General features: G+C 38.7%; 1 protein-coding gene across 2 annotated transcripts in view; it reads right to left on the bottom strand.

The window, feature by feature from the left end:
* The window catches only part of Myo81F (Myosin 81F), a 243,317-nt gene that overhangs the window by 20,615 nt on the left and 199,690 nt on the right, over positions 1 to 23,012 (bottom strand). The window contains exons 17-29 of one of the 2 annotated variants that reach the window (XM_070090678.1): positions 15,448 to 15,483; positions 14,456 to 14,681; positions 12,469 to 12,702; positions 12,121 to 12,241; positions 11,104 to 11,288; positions 10,374 to 10,566; positions 9,751 to 9,905; positions 8,033 to 8,257; positions 5,554 to 5,720; positions 4,082 to 4,279; positions 3,622 to 3,808; positions 1,206 to 1,367; positions 511 to 776 (exon numbers count right to left, since the gene is read on the bottom strand). In XM_070090678.1, the coding sequence (XP_069946779.1) occupies positions 511 to 776; positions 1,206 to 1,367; positions 3,622 to 3,808; positions 4,082 to 4,279; positions 5,554 to 5,720; positions 8,033 to 8,257; positions 9,751 to 9,905; positions 10,374 to 10,566; positions 11,104 to 11,288; positions 12,121 to 12,241; positions 12,469 to 12,702; positions 14,456 to 14,681; positions 15,448 to 15,483 (2,355 nt within the window). The remainder of the gene's footprint in view (positions 1 to 510; positions 777 to 1,205; positions 1,368 to 3,621; positions 3,809 to 4,081; positions 4,280 to 5,553; positions 5,721 to 8,032; positions 8,258 to 9,750; positions 9,906 to 10,373; positions 10,567 to 11,103; positions 11,289 to 12,120; positions 12,242 to 12,468; positions 12,703 to 14,455; positions 14,682 to 15,447; positions 15,484 to 23,012) is intronic. The other variant, XM_070090679.1, reaches the window with a different exon arrangement.

Below are 23,012 nucleotides of genomic sequence, written 5' to 3'. Positions count from 1 at the left end.
TGGTTCTAACTGAAATCAAATTGTCAGCATATTTATTAAATAAGACAAAATATTTAAGAGGCCATTGAGTGCGGAGAAGAGGACAGGGAACACACACACACACTCATATACAGCATCTTCTTTTTGGTGTTCCACATTTTCGTTGTCTTCAAATTGAGCCACTGCTCATTATGTTCCACCCACCGGCAATAGTCACCAGTGGGTGGAACAAAATAAACAATGGCTCAATATGAAGCTAACAAATATGTCGAACACTGAAAAGAAGATGCTGTACATACAGGGGTCCCTCCTATAATTTCACAATATAGTGGTACCTCGAGTTACGAACTTAATTCGATCCAGAAGGCTGTTCAAGTGCCGATACTGAACTTGTTCCCATAAGGAATAATGTAAATTAGATTAGTCCGTTTCAGACCCCCAAAAATACACTTACATAATTGTTCGAGTTGGGAGCTGTTCGAAACTTGAGGTACCACTGTATTATTAACAGGATAAAAATGATGGACATACCTGGGATCTAAGAAGATTGATTCTATATCACAATATCTGTATTCATATAAAATAAACTTATCATCTGGTTTGATCATAGCAATTCCATCACAGTTAATTCCCAAAATGAGCGTGTTGCCGTACGACCAATATCCTCGGTAAGACACTTGGAACATGGTGGTTCCATAGAGTGGAAACTGCATAACACACGTTAAGTACCACACTTTGGCTACAATATCTGTCTTCCCCGTACCATACTGGCGATGAGCCTGAGCCAGGATGGGCACCTGTGGGAACACATGCTGCGTCAACCATCACTTTATTATGTGTTTAAATGTTTTATAGAAATTATGATTTATGAAACTAAATATTGTTGTGGAACTTTCAGATATATTATTTATGCAACTAAACATTGTTGTGAAACTTTTAGATACATTATTTATGCAACTAAATATTGTTTTGGGACTTTTAGAATCATTCCAACACTGTAAATGCATATGTATATCTAAGTGATAATATATGGATACTGAATATGGGTGCAGATAAAAGTAACTTCACCCACCTTAAAAGAAAAAGTTTTATCCCTACCAGACATTTTACTAAGTCATAATCATAATGAATTCAGAAATTTTCATAATTCACATGTTGATAATCAAGAGAAATGGGGTATACTAATGCAACACTATAGTTCTGTTCTATTCATTTAGGGCACATACCCATTCTGCTTGTTTTTTAGTCTGGGCAATACGGTTGGGCAGATATGACTGCATATCAGCATAAAACTCCGTCTTGCCGTCTTGTGGATCACCAAGCGCTACTTGTGCTTGAAGACCTGCTAACTGGAGTGCGACTTTTTCGTTGATTGGGAAATCGTCTGCCTGCAAAATAATAAAATGTACAATTATTATTTTTTAATAATATGTCAGCCGTTTTCCACTGAGCCAAGGGTGACCCGAAAAAGAAGAAACACTTTCATCATCACTCACTTCATCACTGTCTTGCTGAAACACATATCCACCCCTCCTTCAGAGTGCAGACACTGTACTTCATACCTCCAGGACTCAAGACCAACTAACCAGTTTCCCTGAATCCCTTCATAAATGTTAAACTACTCACACTCCAACAGCAAGTCAAATCATAAAAACCCTTTGCCTCCACTATCTAACATGGTTATGTTCATGTACAATTTTATTTTTTTTTTTTTTTTTTTATTATCACACCGGCCGATTCCCACCAAGGCAGGGTGGCCCGAAAAAGAAAAACTTTCACCATCATTCACTCCATCACTGTCTTGCCAGAAGGGTGCTTTACACTACAGTTTTTAAACTGCAACATTAACACCCCTCCTTCAGAGTGCAGGCACTGTACTTCCCATCTCCAGGACTCAAGTCCGGCCTGCCGGTTTCCCTGAATCCCTTCATAAATGTTACTTTGCTCACACTCCAACAGCACGTCAAGTATTAAAAACCATTTGTCTCCATTCACTCCTATCAAACACGCTCAAGCATGCCTGCTGGAAGTCCAAGCCCCTCGCACACAAAACCTCCTTTACCCCCTCCCTCCAACCCTTCCTAGGCCGACCCCTACCCCGCCTTCCTTCCACTACAGACTGATACACTCTTGAAGTCATTCTGTTTCGCTCCATTCTCTCTACATGTCCGAACCACCTCATATGCCATGTACAATTATTATTGTAAAATATTGCATAACAGAGTAAACAGGATGAAGTAACACAAATTGTGGAAAATACTGTATATATTTTCCGGAAATACGGTAATTTATAGGTAAATAGATGCCCTATATTGTATTTTTAAAAGAAGTATGTTATCGAAAAAAAGAAGAGACACTCGCCATCTTGGTTTTGAATTGAATAGAATGTTAGAGTGAATGGGGAAGAATTTTTTGTGCTCTAGAGGTTAAAATTGTGTTGACACCTCTCAAATAGGAGGCGAAATTGGTGGATGTGCATTCCTGCATAACTTGAGATATCAGACGACTGGATAAGACAGCTCCAGGAACCTCAGATAAGCTCTCTAGATTTGTGTGTAATTCTGGCCAGCATTATTTTCATAGATTTAGCTAGTGAGGTTTTTCTGAGTATGATACAACTTAATATCCAGTCAAATTGGTGAGTGATATTAAGATATATTTTCCTTCTATTATGTAATTGTGTATATATATAACCATTTATTATTTTTAATATACAGTCCACAAATTTATATATTTACCAGTATTCCTGGTGTATGTATATTTCATTTAATTAATAGGTCCAGAGCAACTTATGGATATGACAGTGGTAGGTATCGAAGGGGGACATTTTTGCGACCTAGGTGTCCCAAATTCCTACTTGTCTAACTGATAAATAATAATTATCTATGTTCATTTACTGTTATGTACATAATTATACATACAGATAAATGCAATTTTCCACACAAATAATCTATGAGGAAAACACAGCAATAAGAATATAGAAAATGGAGAACAAATTCTTACATCAGATTAGGTGCAAAATGATAAGAAAACATACACAACAGGTTTTAGAAATAAGAAAAATTATTATGCAGAATTTGGAAGAAGGCTGAGAGTGGTATATGCCATGTAATCTTGTTCAACATTAGTCAGAAATTAAAGAGTGAATCGTATTGGGAGAGATGAGAGGAATATATGCAAATTGCACATCTTGCTGGGATTTAACATGCTGTTGGAGTGTGAGCATGGTAACATCTATGTTTGACATACTGTTGAAGTGCAAGCATGGTAACACCTATATCTGACATGCTGTTGGAGTGTGAGCATGGTAACACCTATATTTGGCATACTGTTGGAGTGTGAGCATGGTAACACATATATCTGCCATACTGTTGGAGTGTGAGCATGGTAACACCTATATTTGGCATGCTGTTGGAGTGCAAGCATGGTAACATCTATAAAGGGACCCAGGGAAATAAAAAGCCAAACTTGAGTTCTAGAGGTAGGAAGTACAGTGCTTGAACTCTGAAGAATGATCAGCAGGAACGTTACGGTTCAGTCATTCATTTACACTGTCTGTCACGTTAAAAAATTTATTTCACAAATGGTTATTTTTACAAACATTACGAGCAAATATAAGGTTGCATACACACTGCCACTTACCCGGACAACACTATGTACAGCTTGGGCATAGAGGAGGTTCACTTGTACAGGATCACTGGGAATCTCCCGAGGTGTTCGGAACAGACGCTTCCTGAACACAAATCTGTTCTCTCCGGCGCTTACTGTCTGTGATGCCTTTTTATTGAGAGTACCATACATACCAGTACTTCCAGCTTTTTGTTGCTTCCTTTAACAAACAGAATTTATAAATTACTTAATTGTTCTAGCAGCCAATATAAATTAAATATGGTACTGCATTCACTCTGGTGCAAAAAGTAAATCAGTCATAGAAACATGAATTTCATATACAGTACTAGTATATAATATTAAAATGTACTTCTGTTACAGAGTTTCAATAACTTTTATTTTACACACAATAATTTGCATATTTCATACAATACCGTATACTGACTTTTTTAAGAAAAACACACCACAGAGAATGAGATTTACAGCAACTTACATCTCCCAAGACGATATAACGTCGTAGAGGTATTCATGACTTTTCACGTGTTTATCACCATCAGACCCAGATTCATATATAGCCCATCCTTCTAGACTTCCCAGACCCAGTCTGTCAGCCAACTTCTGCATAGCATCGCTAGCTGTGTCCCGGGGATGGACATCGATAGCTTTGGTGCGGCCATCCAAGAAGAAAAATCTAAAACAGTGGAAATAAATACATTACTAAATCCATTTGTTACTGCTATTTTTTTTTTAATACACTGACTGTCTCCCACCAAGGCAGGATGACCCAAAAAAGAAAGAAACACTTTCACTATCATTCAAACATAATCACTGTCTTTGCAGAGGTGCCCAATTATGACAGTTATGACAGTTTATATGTTACTCCAAACAGCCAATATCCCAAACCCCTCCTTAAAAGTGCAGGTACTGTACTCCCCACCTCCAGGACTCAAGTCTGGCTAACCAGTGTTCCTGAATCCTTTCATAAAATATTACCCTGCTCACACTCCAACAGCTCATCAGGTCCCCAAAACCACTCGTCTCCGTTCACGCTCACACATATGTGCTGCATGTCCAAGCCCCTTGCACACAAAGCTTCTTTTACCCCCTCCCTCCATCCTTTCCTAGGACGACCCCTACACCTCCTCCCCTCCACTACAGATTTATACACCCTTCAAGTCATTCTATTTTGCTCCAACCTCTCTAAATGACCAAATTACCTCAACAACTGCTCTTCAGCTCTCTGAATAAGACTAAAGATTAAGATTCCTTACTTCAGCATGATACAATGTTTGTACAGAGGTGAATGATGTTTAGGTGTACATGCAGAAAGCCTCTTAATATGCAGAGCATTCACCACAAACTTAAGACTATCTTAAGATTAATAAGGCAATGATTGAGTGCTTACATATACAGTCTCTTAGGAGGTTGTAAAAATAAACTTAAGAGTTACAATAACAAAAAAAGGCACAATACCGTGACTGGAACGATACACAAATAACCTGCACATAAAAGAGAGAAGCTTACGACGACGTTTCAGTCCGATTTGGACCATTGACAAAGTCACACTTTGTGTGACTTTGTCAATGGTCCAAGTCAGACCGAAACGTCGTCGTAAGCTTCTCTCTTTTATGTGCAGGTTATTTGTGTAAGAGTTACAATGAATGCAGGAGAATTGAATATTCTATTAGTACATGCTATATGGTATTCTTTACCGGTTGAGGGACTGATTATTATCTTTTGTATATAGTTCTGCAGTCTTCCCATTATGTCCTTGAATTTGTATTGATAAAGCCACTGGATGGTGAAATGTTTACAAATAAAGGTACATAATATTGCACATGCATCTAATTCTTCAACACTCACAATAACTGCTATGTTACTTGCTACAGTAATGGCATAAAACAAACAAAATAAAGAAAAAAATCATGCACATAAAATAAAATAAATAAGAATCATTCTAAGCACCTGCAAACAATGGTTCCCAGTTTCTTCATGGCGGCTATTTCAACTGAAGATGGTGGAAGTCGTCTGCTCGATACCTTCGTATTTTTGCAGTTCTCCAAACACCACTGAACATATTGCCGTAACTTGCCCTCAAGGGTTAGGTTCTTTTGCAAGAAACTCACAAAATACTGGGCATAAAAAAAAAAAAATGTTAGAAACACATTTATTTCAAATATTATCACAGGGAGGGAGAAAGGGGCTAGTAACCCCTTCTCCTGCATAAATTACTAAATTTAAAAAGAAGAACTTTCATTTTTCTTTCTGGGTCGCCCTGCCTCAGTGGGATACGGCCAGTTTATTAAAAAGAAAAAAAAAAGGATCACAGGGAATACTGAAGCAATGTGGAAGGTGTTTAAAATATATGGCATAGGCAGTAGGATACTAAAAAGAGTAGAGCATTTTATGCAGAGTGAGAGTGATCAGCTAATGACATTATGAATAATTCAGCGAACAGCAGAAAAAGTTTTTTTTTTCTTTATTTAAAGTTCCATTTTGAACATACTTACTGTTTCCCCCCAAGGTAGGAAAACAAGGTTTTCCTCTTTTTATTTTTTACTTCTAATTAATACTGTAAAATCCATTTACTTTTTTTTTTTTTTTTTTTAACAAGTCGGCCGTCTCCCACCGAGGCAGGGTGACCCAAAAAAGAAAGAAAATTCCCAAAAAGAAAATGCTTTCATCATCATTCAACACTTTCACCACACTCACACATAATCACTGTTTTTGCAGAGGTGCTCAGAACACAACAGTTTAGAAGCATATACATATAAAGATACACAACATATCCCTCCAAACTGCCAATATCCCAAACCCCTCCTTTAAAGTGCAGGCATTGTACTTCCCATTTCCAGGACTCAAGTCCGACTATATGAAAATAACCGGTTTCCCTGAATCCCTTCACTAAATATTACCCTGCTCACACTCCAACAGATCGTCAGGTCCCAAGTACCACTCGTCTCCATTCACTCCTATCTAACACGCTCACGCACACTTGCTGGAAGTTCAAGCCCCTCGCCCACAAAACCTCCTTTACCCCCTCTCTCCAACCCTTTCAAGGACGACCCCTACCTCGCCTTCAACAATTAATTATTATAAAGATATTGTTCGTACAGTCGTTCTACTATTTTGCTGAATAATACTTTTTTATAAGTTGTTAAACTGCCTCAGTTAAGACTGAAATCTCGCACTAACTTTATGAAGCACTAACTTTATGAAGCACTAACTTTATGAAGCACTAACTTTATGAAGCACTAACTTTATGAAGCACTAACTTTATGAAGCACTTACTTTATGAAGCACTTACTTTATGAAGCACTTACTTTATGAAGCACTTACTTTATGAAGCACTTACTTTATGAAGCACTAACTTTATGAAGCACTTACTTTATGAAGCACTTACTTTATGAAGCACTTACTTTATGAAGCACTTACTTTATGAAGCACTTACTTTATGAAGCACTTACTTTATGAAGCACTTACTTTATGAAGCACTAACTTTATGAAGCACTTACTTTATGAAGCATTAACTTTATGAAGCACTTACTTTATGAAGCACTTACTTTATGAAGCACTTACTTTATGAAGCACTTACTTTATGAAGCACTTACTTTATGAAGCACTAACTTTATGAAGCACTTACTTTATGAAGCACTTACTTTATGAAGCACTTACTTTATGAAGCACTTACTTTATGAAGCACTTACTTTATGAAGCACTAACTTTATGAAGCACTAACTTTATGAAGCACTAACTTTATGAAGCACTTACTTTATGAAGCACTAACTTTATGAAGCACTAACTTTATGAAGCACTTACTTTATGAAGCACTAACTTTATGAAGCACTAACTTTATGAAGCACTTACTTTATGAAGCACTAACTTTATGAAGCACTAACTTTATGAAGCACTAACTTTATGAAGCACTTACTTTATGAAGCACTTACTTTATGAAGCACTTACTTTATGAAGCACTTACTTTATGAAGCACTAACTTTATGAAGCACTTACTTTTTGAAGCACTTATTTTATGAAGCACTTACTTTATGAAGCACTTACTTTATGAAGCACTTACTTTATGAAGCACTTACTTTATGAAGCACTTACTTTATGAAGCACTTACTTTATGAAGCACTTACTTTATGAAGCACTTACTTTATGAAGCACTTACTTTATGAAGCACTAACTTTATGAAGCACTTACTTTATGAAGCACTTACTTTATGAAGCACTTACTTTATGAAGCACTAACTTTATGAAGCACTTACTTTATGAAGCACTTACTTTATGAAGCACTTACTTTATGAAGCACTTACTTTATGAAGCACTTACTTTATGAAGCACTTACTTTATGAAGCACTTACTTTATGAAGCACTTACTTTATGAAGCACTTACTTTATGAAGCACTTACTTTATGAAGCAACTTACTTTATGAAGCACTTACTTTATGAAGCAACTTGCCAGGTTGGAAAGCAACAACACACAGACATAGCATGAGCCACAGTCGCTCCAGCGATTCTGCACTTGGATTATTTGTCACTTGTCGCATACACTGAACGTAAATCTCATTGCGTAATTCCTCCCGCTCCAAGCCGTGCCCAATTATGCTCTGTATAGTCATTGTTTCCTGCTCTGTTTTTAACTCCCCTCGGCAGTACTTGCACAGGTCCTGCAAAGAATTAAAAATCTTTTACCATTTTAACAGTGACTGACAATCTAAAACTTATATTCCAATTTTTTTAGATAAATCATAAAAAGTATTACAGATAACAAAAATGGATCCAATGTAGGTTAAATAAATTTTACATAAAAGCCATGAGTATAAACAGACCACCTAAGAATGTACAATGAAAGACTGAATCTTTGTCACATTTCAAAATTCCCACAGTAGTCAAACAAAAGAAGTTCCCTTCTGAATTGGTTAATTGGTTCAAAAAAAAAAGAGAAATTTATGGCAATATAAACACAAATGCAGTATAATGTGATCCTTTATTGACTACGTTTCGCCCACACAGTGGGCTTTTTCAAGTCACAAACAGAACTACCTGGGGTGGAAGGAACGCGAGTATTTATAGTCCAGCTGAGGTCAGGTGAAGAATGCTGCATCTGATGATGTACCGAGTGGGGTTATAGAGTCTAAAAACTTGGGTAGCTTGGAAAGGAGATTGGATAAGTTGTGAGCAGACCTTCTACAGTGTTCTTATGTGGGATAGCGATGAAGAAGTTTCTTGGCAAGTGGTTCAGCTATGTTATAGAAGCCACTATTCTGGTTGAAGTTGTCTATATCCGACAACTTCAACCAGAATAGTGGCTTCTATAACATAGCTGAACCACTTGCCAAGAAACTTCTTCATCGCTATCCCACATAAGAACACTGTAGAAGGTCTGCTCACAACTTATCCAATCTCCTTTCCAAGCTACCCAAGTTTTTAGACTCTATAACCCCACTCGGTACATCATCAGATGCAGCATTCTTCACCTGACCTCAGCTGGACTATAAATACTCGCGTTCCTTCCACCCCAGGTAGTTCTGTTTGTGACTTGAAAAAGCCCACTGTGTGGGCGAAACGTAGTCAATAAAGGATCACATTATACTGCATTTGTGTTTATATTGCCATTGTGTCGGTATTTTATACCATTTATTTCCAGATAAATTTATCTAGGCCCTAACATTGTTTTTGTTGGCTATAAAATGTTGCAGTACACTGTTAAAGCTGGCTAGGGCACAAAGTTATAGTATTACTGTTAAGTCAATGGCAGAGTTATTGGATCACTCAAGATATCCCACAACAACAATTAACAAATACAGGTGCTCCTCAACCTGCGATGGTTTGAGTTAATATTTCAACTTTACAATGGTGCAAAAGCAATTACTTTGGACATGAAACTTAAGGTAATTACCCAGCATGAAGGTGGCAAGTCTATAACTTGTATTCATTTATTTACTTTGGAATACTGGTATTTAGTTACAGTAATTATTTGCTTATTGTTATATTCATATTCAACTTACGATATTTTCAACTTACGATGGGTCTGTCGGAACATAACCTCATCGTAAGTCAGGGAACACCCATAAACACAATTATAATGGAGAATAGCATAGCTGTAATTTATTCCTTTAACAGGATTTACAAGAATTTGGTGAGTGCAGAGAAGACTGACCCTGAAGATGGTGCAGGCAAGGTTGATGTTTTCAGGATCATAGAGGTGGACATGGGAGGTGGGGATGATAGATGAGCGAGAATACGTGATCAACTCATACTTGGGAAGAAACTCTGCTGTAGAACGCTTGCGAGTCAGTGTTGACATGATGGTGCCTGGGATGCAAGAAGACAGAAAAATGTTTATTGCTGGTACACTTAGAAAACCTTCATTAAAGATAAATAAATAGCTGTAGCTATAAAGACTTTTCTAGGTTTATTTATAGCTAAACTAATATGTAATGAAAACTAAGAATAAAATTATGCAATATGATAATTAATGTAAAGACAGATTTAACTGGCAATTATCTTATATGTACAGTGGTACCTCAGGATACAAGCTTAATTCGTTCCAGAAGGCTGTTCGAGTTCCGATACCAAACGGATTTGTTCCCGTAAGGGATAATGTAAATTATATTAATCCATTTCAAACCCCCAAAAATACACCTACAAAAGTACTTACATAAATACACTTATATAGCTGTTCAAGTTTTGAGCTGTTCGTATCCCACTGTAGTAAGAAAAAAAGTATTAGGATATATTTTTAGAGTGAAATATTAAGCTTGACATTCAAACTGAATTTACCTTCGGGTGATCGTTCGTGGTTGTTGAAGAACTTCTCTGCAAACTCTATCATATCAAAGTGATTTTGATTCTCATTTTCCTTATTTTCTTCCAACTCCTCCAACTCGTGCAGCTTACGCTCCACGCGCTGTTTTCTTCTTTCTACTCTCTCAGGATCCTCGACTGTACCATTGTTGCGACTGTTAGATCGTGACTGCAAAATAGCAGGGTCTCATACAGTGGAACAAATTGCTTATACTCTCTTAGAGTATGGTGGTTATTGTCACAGGGTGTGCACTGTGCTGAACCTGCTACTCTGGCATAAGTATTACTCAATAATAAACATAAATGCCACAATATTTCATAAGAGGGGACAGAAAAATTAGTTTCCCATTATGATTCATGATTATATTATTATTTATGATGAATGTTGCCATCTTTGGTGGGTGTGCAGTGCTCACCAAGCACACCCAGGATATATGCCCTGTTATACTCATGTACAAAAGAACCTCACATAATGCAATGATTATATTTCTGAAATCATTGTTCTATATAATGAAAAATGTAATGTGAAAAATATAAGGAAAAAAACTGGGTTAGACTCTTGACATATAAATGTTAAAATCTCTTATATCACAAAAAATAATGAAATTTATGACAGAATATATAATACATCACCATAGTACTTCAGTGTCATTTAATGACACTGACAGGCATGCCACTATTTGTAAATGTTAAGACAATGACTTACTTGACTCACTCCAGGACTTCTTGTGCTGGATCGTGCTGTGCGAGACGGACTACGAGCCGTGGGAGAGCGGGAGACCTTCTTCTGTCCTGAAGTTCTGCGCCATCGCTCACCTGATGGCTCCCTCAGTGTGGCCTCTCTAGGTCTTCTCAACTCAACAGATTCTTCAGGAGGAGCTGGAGGAGGACCTGTAATTGAAGGGAAATAGAAATAATGTTGGAAGAATTACTAACAATATGTTAAGTTAGAGAAAACAGGTGCAACTAATACAACATCTGAATCATTCTTCTTTCATATATCTCAATCATTCTTCTTACATCTGAATCATTCTTGGCATGACTTTGATAATTATCAATAGCTATTAGCTATGTATAAAACAAATAATACTTTTCCAAATTACATCCAAAAGAAACTGAATTCAATCTTTGGGTGATACGAGACATACAGGATAGTCACCTTGCACCTACTGCCCCTCTTCACCTAGCAGCAAATAGGTTCTGGGCTACTGCTGTAAAGCGAAAATCACTATAAAGTGAAACATACTCTTTTTTCACTTTCAAATGCATATAAAAGCCTGATAACATGTCGACACTATCATATATTAAGTGAGCAATAGAGCTAGGCCTAAAAAATGAATATACGTTACACACATTACTGACCTTAAAATATTTTCATCCTTAGCTTATAGTGAGTGGTGAATATATTTATTGTAGGAAGTCTGAATAAATGAAGAATGGGTATAATTGAAAACTGCTATGTTAGTGAAATGCCAAAAAGCAAAGCGCTGTAAAGCGAGGCCCTTCTGTACTTGGATGCTAACAGATTGATGTTTGCTGCATCCTGGGGACGAGGCTCCCAGGACCCCAATGGAAATAAAACACACCGCTTGACTTTCTTGGGACATTCTGAAGACAATTATCCCCCTAAACATCTTTTCTTGTTCTAGGACAGCTAACAATCCTTTGGGTAACAACCTCCTCATGAGAAAACATCTATATTAACATTACATGGATAACTAACCTGCAGGTGGTGGGCCAGAAACATAACTCGGCTCACGACGAGTTTGGGCTCCTGTCAACCCTGCTGGAATGGTCTCATAGATTGGTTCTTTGGGCTTCTCTTCTTCATGGTACCCATTAATCTGTAAGACCATTTACTACTGCATTACTTCAGAAAATATTAAATCAAGTGATAAAACATCTTTCCATAACACCTAAAATGCATCACTAAAATTACTGTAACAATGGAACCTATCACTCTTAACACTCAATATCCAGTGCTTAAAATACTGCATAAACATCTTATCCAGAAATGCATTGAAGAAAACATTATTTCTTGGTAGCTTTGCTTGTCTTCCCATTGTTTTACCTGTGGAGGAGGTGGGGGTAACGGTCCTTCACCATTTTCAATGATCTCCCGAGAAACCCGATTTGATTTCGACTCCCCATTGATGGGTGGTGGTGGAGGTGGGGAGGATGAGGGAGGTGGCAGAGGTAAGAGCATTTCACCAGGTGGAGGAGGAAGCCTGTCGTTGACAGCATCCATCACAGGAGGAGGTGGCAAGCTGTTCTCAGCTTCTTCTGCACGGTTCAAAGCTTCAATCTGAAGTAGAGTATGTATTCATTAATATATTGTACAGCAGTCTGTCACCTTATCTGCGGATACCCTAAACCGTGGATAGTAGCGAACCCTATATACGAGTCGTTTTTTTGTTTACATGCACGCATACTAATGATAAAATATGTACAATAAGTGGAGAATTATTACTTTTTCACTGATGAGAAGCACTTCACACCTTCTCTTAGGCTCTGAAGGGTTATCTGAAGGGTTATTTTTGGCCCAAAGTAAACTGTGGATAACTAAACTGCAGAAACTGAATCCACAGATACAGGAGTTCTACTGTATATAAATAATTTTAAAACATCTGACACCATCTGTTCACCATTACTCAGTTCCTGCTTAAGTACATTAAACTTCAATCCCTCTTAACAACCTACGTTGATTTCACTGATGGATCTTAACCCTTAAACTGTCCAAACGTAGATCTACGTTTTTTCAACATTTGAAAGTATGTAAAAAAACGTAGACCTTTTTTTTTTTTTACATTTGAAAATGTGCAAAAAAACTTTGATCTACATTTTTTTTTGTTATATTTGAAAATATGTAAAAAAACGTAGATCTACTTTTGGAGCACTACGCATGTGAACGTAGATCTGTTTGGACAGTTTAAGGGTTAAGGAAAGCATCAAGAAGTTCAGCAATATTTTCAGTTTATATCCATCAAAGTAAAATCCCTTAAATAAATTGTGACTTTTCAATGGTTTATATTTGTATTTCATTTATCTTTTGCTTTAATGTAACACCTTGAGTCTCCCTCTACAATAATGTGCTTGAAAGAAAGGCAGTATCAAAGTGACAAGCCTCACATCTGCAACTTGTCTCTCTGACTCAACGTCAGATTAAGGTGAAGTACAGTTAGGTAGTGCATCTGTGTCATGGTAACGGCTTGATAAAGCTCCTGGAGAGCGAAACGTTGCCATAATAAAATGTCACATTAGTTGCACTTGTGTCCTTTTACTTTACATATTGTCGGTAATTCTACCAACTTTATTACAACACTTCACAAAATATAATCTGATTCATTATTTCCTCTGGGAGTTCCAGAGTTCCAGGAGCTGGCCCTCAAGTCGCTGCCCTTAAAGGGATGTGGCCCTTGAATGGATGCAGCCCTTGAATGGATGTGGCCCTTGAATGGATGTGGCCCTTAAAGCAATGTGATGGAGAAATGTAGGCCACCAGTGTGTACCATCAATATATACATGTCTAACACTGCTAAGTACATTATTTTCAGAATTATAACCTTTTAATAATCTTTGTGATCACTCCTCATATTACCCCAGACTCAAATACCTGCCTAAGCATACTTTCTCAGACAACAGGGTTAAAATATTTGGAAGAAATGTTTCAGACATTTCCTGAAAAATTCCAAATGCTGGATCACCTATTACAAAGTGAAGCAAGTACCAATTTCTGAACTGAGACAATTAACTGTATAGAAAGACTAAAGATTAGCTCAGTACACATATACAAGTAATTAAGTAAATGAGAAAATAACTCGAGAAAGAAAGGTACAATTGAACTGAAGAAAGGAAAACAAGAGAATAGCATTTGAGCATTCATCTATTGTACAGTGTACCCTTTGTTTAAAAAAAACATGTGCTTAATGACACATGGAAGTATGAATTGTTATTATGATTTCGTGAATTATGATTTATTCCTAATTACATGTTAAATGACAGGGGGCAATTACTTATGAATACATACATTTATTATCACTTAAGAAAAAGAGTCATACCTCCTCATCAACATTATCTGCCAACTCATCCATTTGTCGGGAAATTTCATCCAGCACGTTCTTCTCTGACTCCATGTTGGAGAGAAAGGAGAAGAGATTGTCAAGATCGACTCCTTCACCTGAGCCTTGCGACGCATCATCTGGGTTGGTCGGCCCTGACGTAGCAAGCCTGTTGTTGACGGTTTCTGCCATGTTCGAGAGTGTAGCCAATTCTTCTTTCACTTTTCTGAGATTTAGCATATATAAGCATTAAAACAAAATATAAACTCTATAAATAAAAAAAAAAATACTAAAACATTTACACTTAAAAGTACAGTACTCTCCAGTTAATGTTAACTGTAATTTGAGATTTTTCCGTTGTTGAATGAAATCTTAGTACCATAACCAGACAGATGGAACACATGCAACTACAGTCAGGTTTATAAAATCTTAGGTTAGAATAAATTATACAACCAACACAAAACAGGATGCAAGATAAGATGACTAGGACAAGAATAACAGGTGAAATGATAAGGATAATAATATCTAAGAGAAGCAGAGATAAACATACAGTGAGTTCTCTTATAAAGCTACTTTATATATAGTTTTTTTGTAAATGCAATTGAAAAAGTTCACCCAAAACTGAATGGCACATACTATGAAGACCTCTTCATATACTATTCAATTTTTGACAATCTTTCAATTACATATACAGATAATCACACCATATACAGGAGCTTAATAAGGAAGCTGACTGTATATATAAGTGATGTATTTCTGCAAGTCATAGCATAACCCAGAGGAATATTTTGCACCGGAAAAAAAAAAAATGTGTATTCTTCCTAACAGTGAGTGATAGCAAAAAAAATATATGGGCAGGAAATGTGTGCATTTGGGATTTTATTTTCCTTGTGCACTACAAGCAACCATTCTAGTAAATAGTGCACTACAATGATACTCTAGTTAACAGTGCACCAGACTGAAGCACTCTAGTGAACCAGAAGCGTACTCACCCCTCACCCACTGCAGCTAGACCATCATATTGGTGGCTTGAAAGAGAAGCACAAAGCACATCAAGCAAAAAACAATTACGATATTTAATAAATATCTCTATTACAGTTATGAACACCTAAACGAAATTCATCACAAAATAGTATAGCACATTTATTCATTTTTTATCTATTGCATGATAATATAAGTATTGTATTTATAAATAACAATATATATAACCAGAATGTTGCTTGACATTCAACGAAAATGAAGAAGAATTTAGTGCCAGTCCTTGTTTGGGTAAAGAAAATTGCTGCCAAAATATTCCACAAAGTCAATATAGCTTCCCAGGTTTTATTAATCAAGAAGTTAGTAAGCAGGAAAGGAGAGATGAATGCCCGTGGGAAAGCCCACTCATCCATTACTGATTTACTGACAGCAGTGACTACTACATTGCATTGCACAAAGCAGCTGTGAGATTGGGACCCCTCAAGCCATCCTCTAACTTAAAGAGAGAGAGTGTGAGAGAGAGTGAGAGTGTGAGAGTGAGAGAGTGTGAGAGTGAGAGAGAGAGAGTGAGAGTGAGAGTGAGAATGAGTGAGAGTGAGTGAGTGAGAGTGAGTGAGTGAGTGAGTGAGTGAGTGAGTGAGTGAGTGAGTGAGTGAGTGAGTGTGTGAGTGTGTGTGTGTGTGTGTGTGTGTGTGTGTGTGTGTGTGTGTGTGTGTGTGTGTGTGTGTGTGTGTGTGTGTGTGTGTACCTAATAGTACTCACCTAATTGTGGTTGCAGGGGCTGAGACTCAGCTCCTGGCCCCACCTCTTCACTGATTGCTACTAGGTCCTCTCCCTCTCTGCTTCCTGAGCTTTGTCATACCTCTTCTTAAAACTATGTATGGTTCCTGCCTCCACTACTTCACTTGCTAGGCTGTTCCACTTCCTGACTCTATGACTGAAGAAATACTTCTTAACGTCCCTGTGACTCGTCTGAGTCTTCAGCTTCCAGTTGTGACCCCTTGTTTCTGTGTCCCCTCTCTGGAACATCCTGTCTCTGCCCACCTTGTCTATTTCCCGCAGTATCTTGTATGTCGTTGTCATGTCTTCCCTGACCCTTCTGTCCTACAGTGTCGTCAGTCCGATTTCCCTCAATCTTTCCTCATATGACTTTCCCTTGAGCTCTGGGACTAGCCTTGTTGCAAACCTTTGTACTTTCTCTAACTTCTTGACATGCTTGACCAGGTGTGGGTTCCAGACTGGTGCTGCATACTCCAGTATGGGCCTAACATACACAGTGTACATAGTCTTGAACGATTCCTTATTAAGGTATTGGAACGCTATTCTCAGGTTTGCCAGGTGCCCGTATGTGTGTGTGTGTGTACTCACCTATTTGTGGTTGCAGGGGTCGAGTCATAGCTCCTGGCCCCACCTCTTCAATGATTGCTACTAGGTCCTCTCTCTCCCTGCTCCATGAGCTTTATCATACCTCGCCTTAAAACTATGTATGGTTCCTGCCTCCACTACTTCACTTTCTAGGCTATTCCACGGCCTGACTACTCTATGACTGAAGAAATACTTCCTAACATCCCTTTGATTCATCTGAGTCTTCAACTTCCAATTGTGACCTCTTGTGTCTGTGTCCCATCTCTGGAACATCCCGTCTTTGTCCACCTCGTCTATTCCTCGCAGTATTTTATATGTCGTTATCATGTCTCCCCTGACCCTCCTGGCCTCCAGTGTCATCAGGCCAATTTCCCTCAACCTTTCTTCGTAGGACAATCCCCGTAGCTCTGGGACTAGTCTTGTTGCAAACCTTTGCACTTTCTCTAATTTCTTGACATGCTTGACTAGGTGTGGATTCCAAACTGGTGCTGCATACTCCAGTATGGGCCTGACGTAAATGGTATACAGAGTCTTGAACGAATCCTTACTGAGGTATTGGAACGCTATCCGTAGGTTTGCCAGGTGCCCGTATGCTGCAGCAGTTATCTGATTGATGTGCACCTCAGGAGATATGCTCAGTGTTATACTCACACCCAGATCTTTTTCCTTGAGTGAGGTTTGCAGACTTTGGCCATCTAAACTATATTGTGTCTGCGGTCTTCTTTGCCCTTCCCCAATCTTCATGACTTTGCATTTGGCAGGGTTAAACTCAAGGAGCCAGTTGCTGGACCAGGCTTGTAGCCTGTCCAGGTCTCTTTGTAGTCCTGCCTGATCCTCATCCGATTTGATTCTTCTCATTAACTTCACATCATCTGCAAACAAGGACACTTCTGAGTCTATCCCTTCCGTTATGTCATTCACATATACCAAGAACAGCACAGGTCCTAGGACTGACCCCTGTGGAACCCCGCTTGTCACAGGCGCCCACTCTGACACCTCGTCACATACCATGACTCGTTGTTGCCTCCCTGTCAGGTATTCTCTGATCCATTGCAGTTATGTGTGTGTGCATGCACATGTGTGTGTCTGTGTGCGTGCGCATGTGTGCGTGTGTCCGCGCACACACGTCTCGGGGTTACAAACTATAAAAAATAAACAAGACACAATACCATGACTGGAACAATAATACACAGATAATCTGCACACAGGAGACTGAAACTTGTGATGATGTTTCAGTCAGAGTTGGACCATCGGCTAGTCAGTGGTCAAACTTGGACCAAAACATTGTTGTAAGTTCCAGTCTCCAACATGAGGGTTATTTGTGTACTGCTCCAGACTATTTGAGTAGCGACGATTTCAGCCACATACCAAACATTAGCATTGGTTTATGCAAGTTGGCCATTGCTAGTTAATTATATGTAAATACAAGTTAACTCAGGTTAGACTATTCTAACCTACATTAACTAGTGTTCAATGTTGGTCTTGGTTTAGATCATGAAGAAATTAATGTAATGTAATACACGCAAAAATGAACTTCTAATTTAGAAGGAAGACTGCAGACACCACAGGCATGGCAATATGAAGCTGTAAACTAACAGGTGTCTTATTATACAGCGGAGTACTTGCTTTTTTTTTTTTTTCAAGAAACTGTCAGCATGCTTTCAATATATATAAGAGAATATATTTACCCAGTAATGTATAAACATTTCAAGAAGCAAAATGCTGTATACATACAGGAGGGCCACACATATACAGCATCTATTTTTGGTGTTCCACGTTTTGGAAGGCTTTCAATTAAGCCATTGTTCCACCCACCGGCAACCATCACCAGCGGGTGCAACATAACGAACAATGGCTCATTTTCAAACCAATGAAAATGTGGAACACCGAAATGAAGGTGCTATAATTTCATGCACTGGCCAGGGAGGTATACCATCTTTTAGGAGTGAAGAAGAACAGGATGTGAGTGTGGGGGAGGTGAGTGAGGCATTACGTAGAATGAAAGGGGGTAAAGCAGCTGGAACTGACGGGATCACGACAGAAATGTTAAAAGCAGGGGGGGATATAGTGTTGGAGTGGTTGGTATTTTTGTTTAATAAATGTATGAAAGAGGGGAAGGTACCTAAGGGGAACAAAGAGATTGTAAAAATTATAGAGGAACAAGTTTACTGAGCATACCAGGAAAAGTGTATGGTAGGGTTATAATTGAAAGAATTAGAGGTAAGACAGAATGTAGGATTGTGGATGAGCAAGGAGGTTTCAGAGTGGGTAGGGGATGTGTAGATCAAGTGTTTACATTGAAGCATATATGTGAACAGTATTTAGATAAAGGTAGGGAAGTTTTTATTGCATTTATGGATTTAGAAAAGGCATATGATAGAGTGGATAGAGGAGCAATGTAGCAGATGTTGCAAGTACAGTGGACCCCCCGCATAACGATCAGCTCCCAACTCGACCAATTATGTAAGTGTATTTTTGTAAGTGCTTTTGTAGGTGTATTTTTGGGGGTCTGAAACGGACTAATCTAATTCACAATATCTCTTATGGGAACAAATTCGGTCTATAACGGCACCCAAACAGACTTCTGGATTGAAATAATATCGTTATCCGGGGGTCCACTGTATATGGAATAGGTGGTAAGTTACTAAATGCTGTAAAGAGTTTTTATGAGGATAGTGAGGCTCAGGTTAGGGTGTGTAGAAGAGAGGGAGACTACTTCCCGTTAAAAGTAAGTCTTAGACAGGGATGTGTAATGTCACCATGGTTGTTTAATATATTTATAGATGGGGTTGTAAAGGAGGTAAATGCTAGAGTGTTCGGGAGAGGGGTGGGATTAAATTATGGGGAATCAAATACAAAATGGGAATTGACACAGTTACTTTTTGCTGATGATACTGTGCTTATGGTAGATTCTAAAGAAAATTGCAAAGGCTAGTGGATGAGTTTGGGAATGTGTGTAAAGGTAGAAAGTTGAAAGTGAACATAGAAAAAAGTAAGGTGATGAGGGTATCAAAAGATTTAGATAAAGAAACACTGGATATCAAATTGGGGAGGAGGAGTATGGAAGAAGTGAATGTTTTCAGATACTTGGGAGTTGACATGTCGGCAGATGGATTTATGAAGGATGAGGTTAATCATAGAATTGATGAGGGAAAAAAGGTGAGTGGTGCGTTGAGGTATATGTGGAGACAAAAAACGTTATCTATGGAGGCAAAGAAGGGAATATATGAAAGTATCGTAGTACCAACACTCTTTCTTATATGGGTGTGAAGCTTGGGTTGTGAATGCAGCAGCGAAGAGGCGGTTGGAGGCAGTGGAGATGTCCTGTCTAAGGGCAAATTGTGGTGTAAATATTATGCAGAAAATTCGGAGTGTGGAAATTAGGAGAAGGTGTGGAGTTAATAAAAGTATTAGTTAGAGGGCTGAAGAGGGGTTGTTGAGGTGGTTTGGTCATTTAGAGAGAATGGATCAAAGTAGAATGACATGAAGAGCATATAAATCTGTAGGGGAAGGAAGGCGGGGTAGGGGTCATCCTCAAAAAGGTTGGAAGGAAGGGGTAAGGGAGGTTTTGTGAGCAAGGGGCTTGAACTTCCAGCAGGCGTGCATGAGCGTGTTTGATAGGAGTGAATGGAGACGAATGGTATTTGGGACCTGACGATCTGTTGGAATGTGAGCAGGGTAATATTTAGTGAAGGGATTCAGGGAAACCGGCTATTTTTATATAGCCGGACTTGAGTCCTGGAAATGGGAAGTACAATGCCTGCACTTTAAAGGAGGGGTTCGGGATATTGGTAGTTTAGAGGGATATGTTGTGTATCTTTATACGTATATGCTTCTAAGCTGTTGTGTTGTGAGCACCTCTGCAAAAACAGTGATTATGTGTGAGTGAGGTGAAAGTGTTGAATGATGATGAAAGTATTTTCTTTTTGGGGATTTTCTTTCTTTTTGGGTCACCCTGCCTCGGTGGGAGACGGCCGACTTGTTGAAAAAAAAAAATATACACACACACACACACATGTATATGCAGGCTCTCCTATATTGCATTTAGACTACTTTTATGTCATGGGTTTCTCATTAAGACATAATACTGTAGTACGTATTGTATTTTATTCTCTTATTTTATTCTTTATTCTGAATATCTATTCATTTGTGCAGAAGACTTTCTTGATAATTCAGTTCTGCATTTTCAGATACAGTGGTACTTTGAGTTTCGAACAGCTCCCAACTCGAACAATTATGTAAGTGCATTTTTGTAAGTGCTTTTGTAAGTGTATTTTTGAGGGTCTGAAATGGACTCATCTAATTTACATTATTCCTTATGGGAACAAATTCGTTTCGGTATCGGCACTCTAACAGCCTTCTGGAACGAATTAAGTTCATAACTCGAGGTACCACTCTGATGGCATGTTTCTCCCGACTATATCACCCCTATCATTTTTTTGAAGATTTCCTAAGAAATATTATTTTATTTTATTATCACACTGGCCGATTCCCACCAAGGCAGGGTGGCCCGAAAAAGAAAAACTTTCACCATCATTCACTCCATCACTGTCTTGCCAGAAGGGTGCTTTACACTACAGTTTTTAAACTGCAACATTAACACCCCTCCTTCAGAGTGCAGGCACTGTACTTCCCATCTCCAGGACTCAAGTCCGGCCTGCCGGTTTCCCTAAACCCCTTCATAAATGTTACTTTGCTCACACTCCAACAGCACGTCAAGTATTAAAAACCATTTGTCTCCATTCACTCCTATCAAACACGCTCACGCATGCCTGCTGGAAGTCCAAGCCCCTCGCACACAAAACCTCCTTTACCCCCTCCCACCAACCTTTCCTAGGCCGACCCCTACCCCGCTTTCCTTCCACTACAGACTGATACACTCTTGAAGTTATTCTGTTTCGCTCCATTCTCTCCACATGTCCGAACCACCTCAACAACCCTTCCTCAGCCCTCTGGACAACAGTTTTGGTAATCCCGCACCTCCTCCTAACTTCCAAACTACAAATTCTCTGCATTATATTCACACCACACATTGCTCTCAGACATGACATCTCCACTGCCTCCAGCCTTCTCCTCGCTGCAACATTCATCACCCATGCTTCACACCCATATAAGAGCATTGGTAAAACTATACTCTCATACATTCCCCTCTTTGCCTCCAAGGACAAAGTTCTTTGTCTCCACAGACTCCTAAGTGCACCACTCACCCTTTTCCCCTCATCAATTCTATGATTCACCTCATCTTTCATAGACCCATCCACTGACACGTCCACTCCCAAATATCTGAATACATTCACCTCCTCCATACTCTCTCCCTCCAATCTGATATCCAATCTTTCATCACCTAATCTTTTTGCTATCCTCATAACCTTACTCTTTCCTGTATTCACTTTCAATTTTCTTCTTTTGCACACCCTACCAAATTCATCCACCAATCTCTGCAACTTCTCTTCAGAATCTCCCAAGAGCACAGTATCATCAGCAAAGAGCAACTGTGACAACTCCCACTTCATGTGTGATTCTTTATCTTTTAACTCCACGCCTCTTGCCAAGACCCTCGCATTTACTTCTCTTACAACCCCATCTATAAATATATTAAACAACCACGGTGACATCACACATCCTTGTCTAAGGCCTACTTTTACTGGGAAATAATTTCCCTCTTTCCTACATACTCTAACTTGAGCCTCACTATCCTCGTAAAAACTCTTCACTGCTTTCAGTAACCTGCCTCCTACACCATACACCTGCAACATCTGCCACAATGCCCCCCTATCCACCCTGTCATACACCTTTTCCAAATCCATAAATGCCACAAAGACCTCTTTAGCCTTATCTAAATGCTGTTCACTTATATGTTTCACTGTAAACACCTGGTCCACACACCCCCTACCTTTCCTTAAGCCTCCTTGTTCATCTGCTATCCTATTCTCCGTCTTACTCTTAATTCTTTCAATAATAACTCTACCATACACTTTGCCAGGTATACTCAACAGACTTATCCCCCTATAATTTTTGCACTCTCTTTTATCCCCTTTGCCTTTATACAAAGGAACTATGCATGCTCTCTGCCAATCCCTAGGTACCTTACCCTCTTCCATACATTTATTAAATAATTGCACCAACCACTCCAAAACTATATCCCCACCTGCTTTTAACATTTCTATCTTTATCCCATCAATCCCAGCTGCCTTACCCCCTTTCATTTTACCTA

Source organism: Cherax quadricarinatus, chromosome 32 (genome assembly GCF_038502225.1).
Source record: "Cherax quadricarinatus isolate ZL_2023a chromosome 32, ASM3850222v1, whole genome shotgun sequence".
NCBI classification, from domain to species: domain Eukaryota; kingdom Metazoa; phylum Arthropoda; class Malacostraca; order Decapoda; family Parastacidae; genus Cherax; species Cherax quadricarinatus.
The sequence above is the reverse complement of the archived record's forward strand: the minus strand, read 5'-3'. Positions and strand labels throughout refer to the sequence as shown.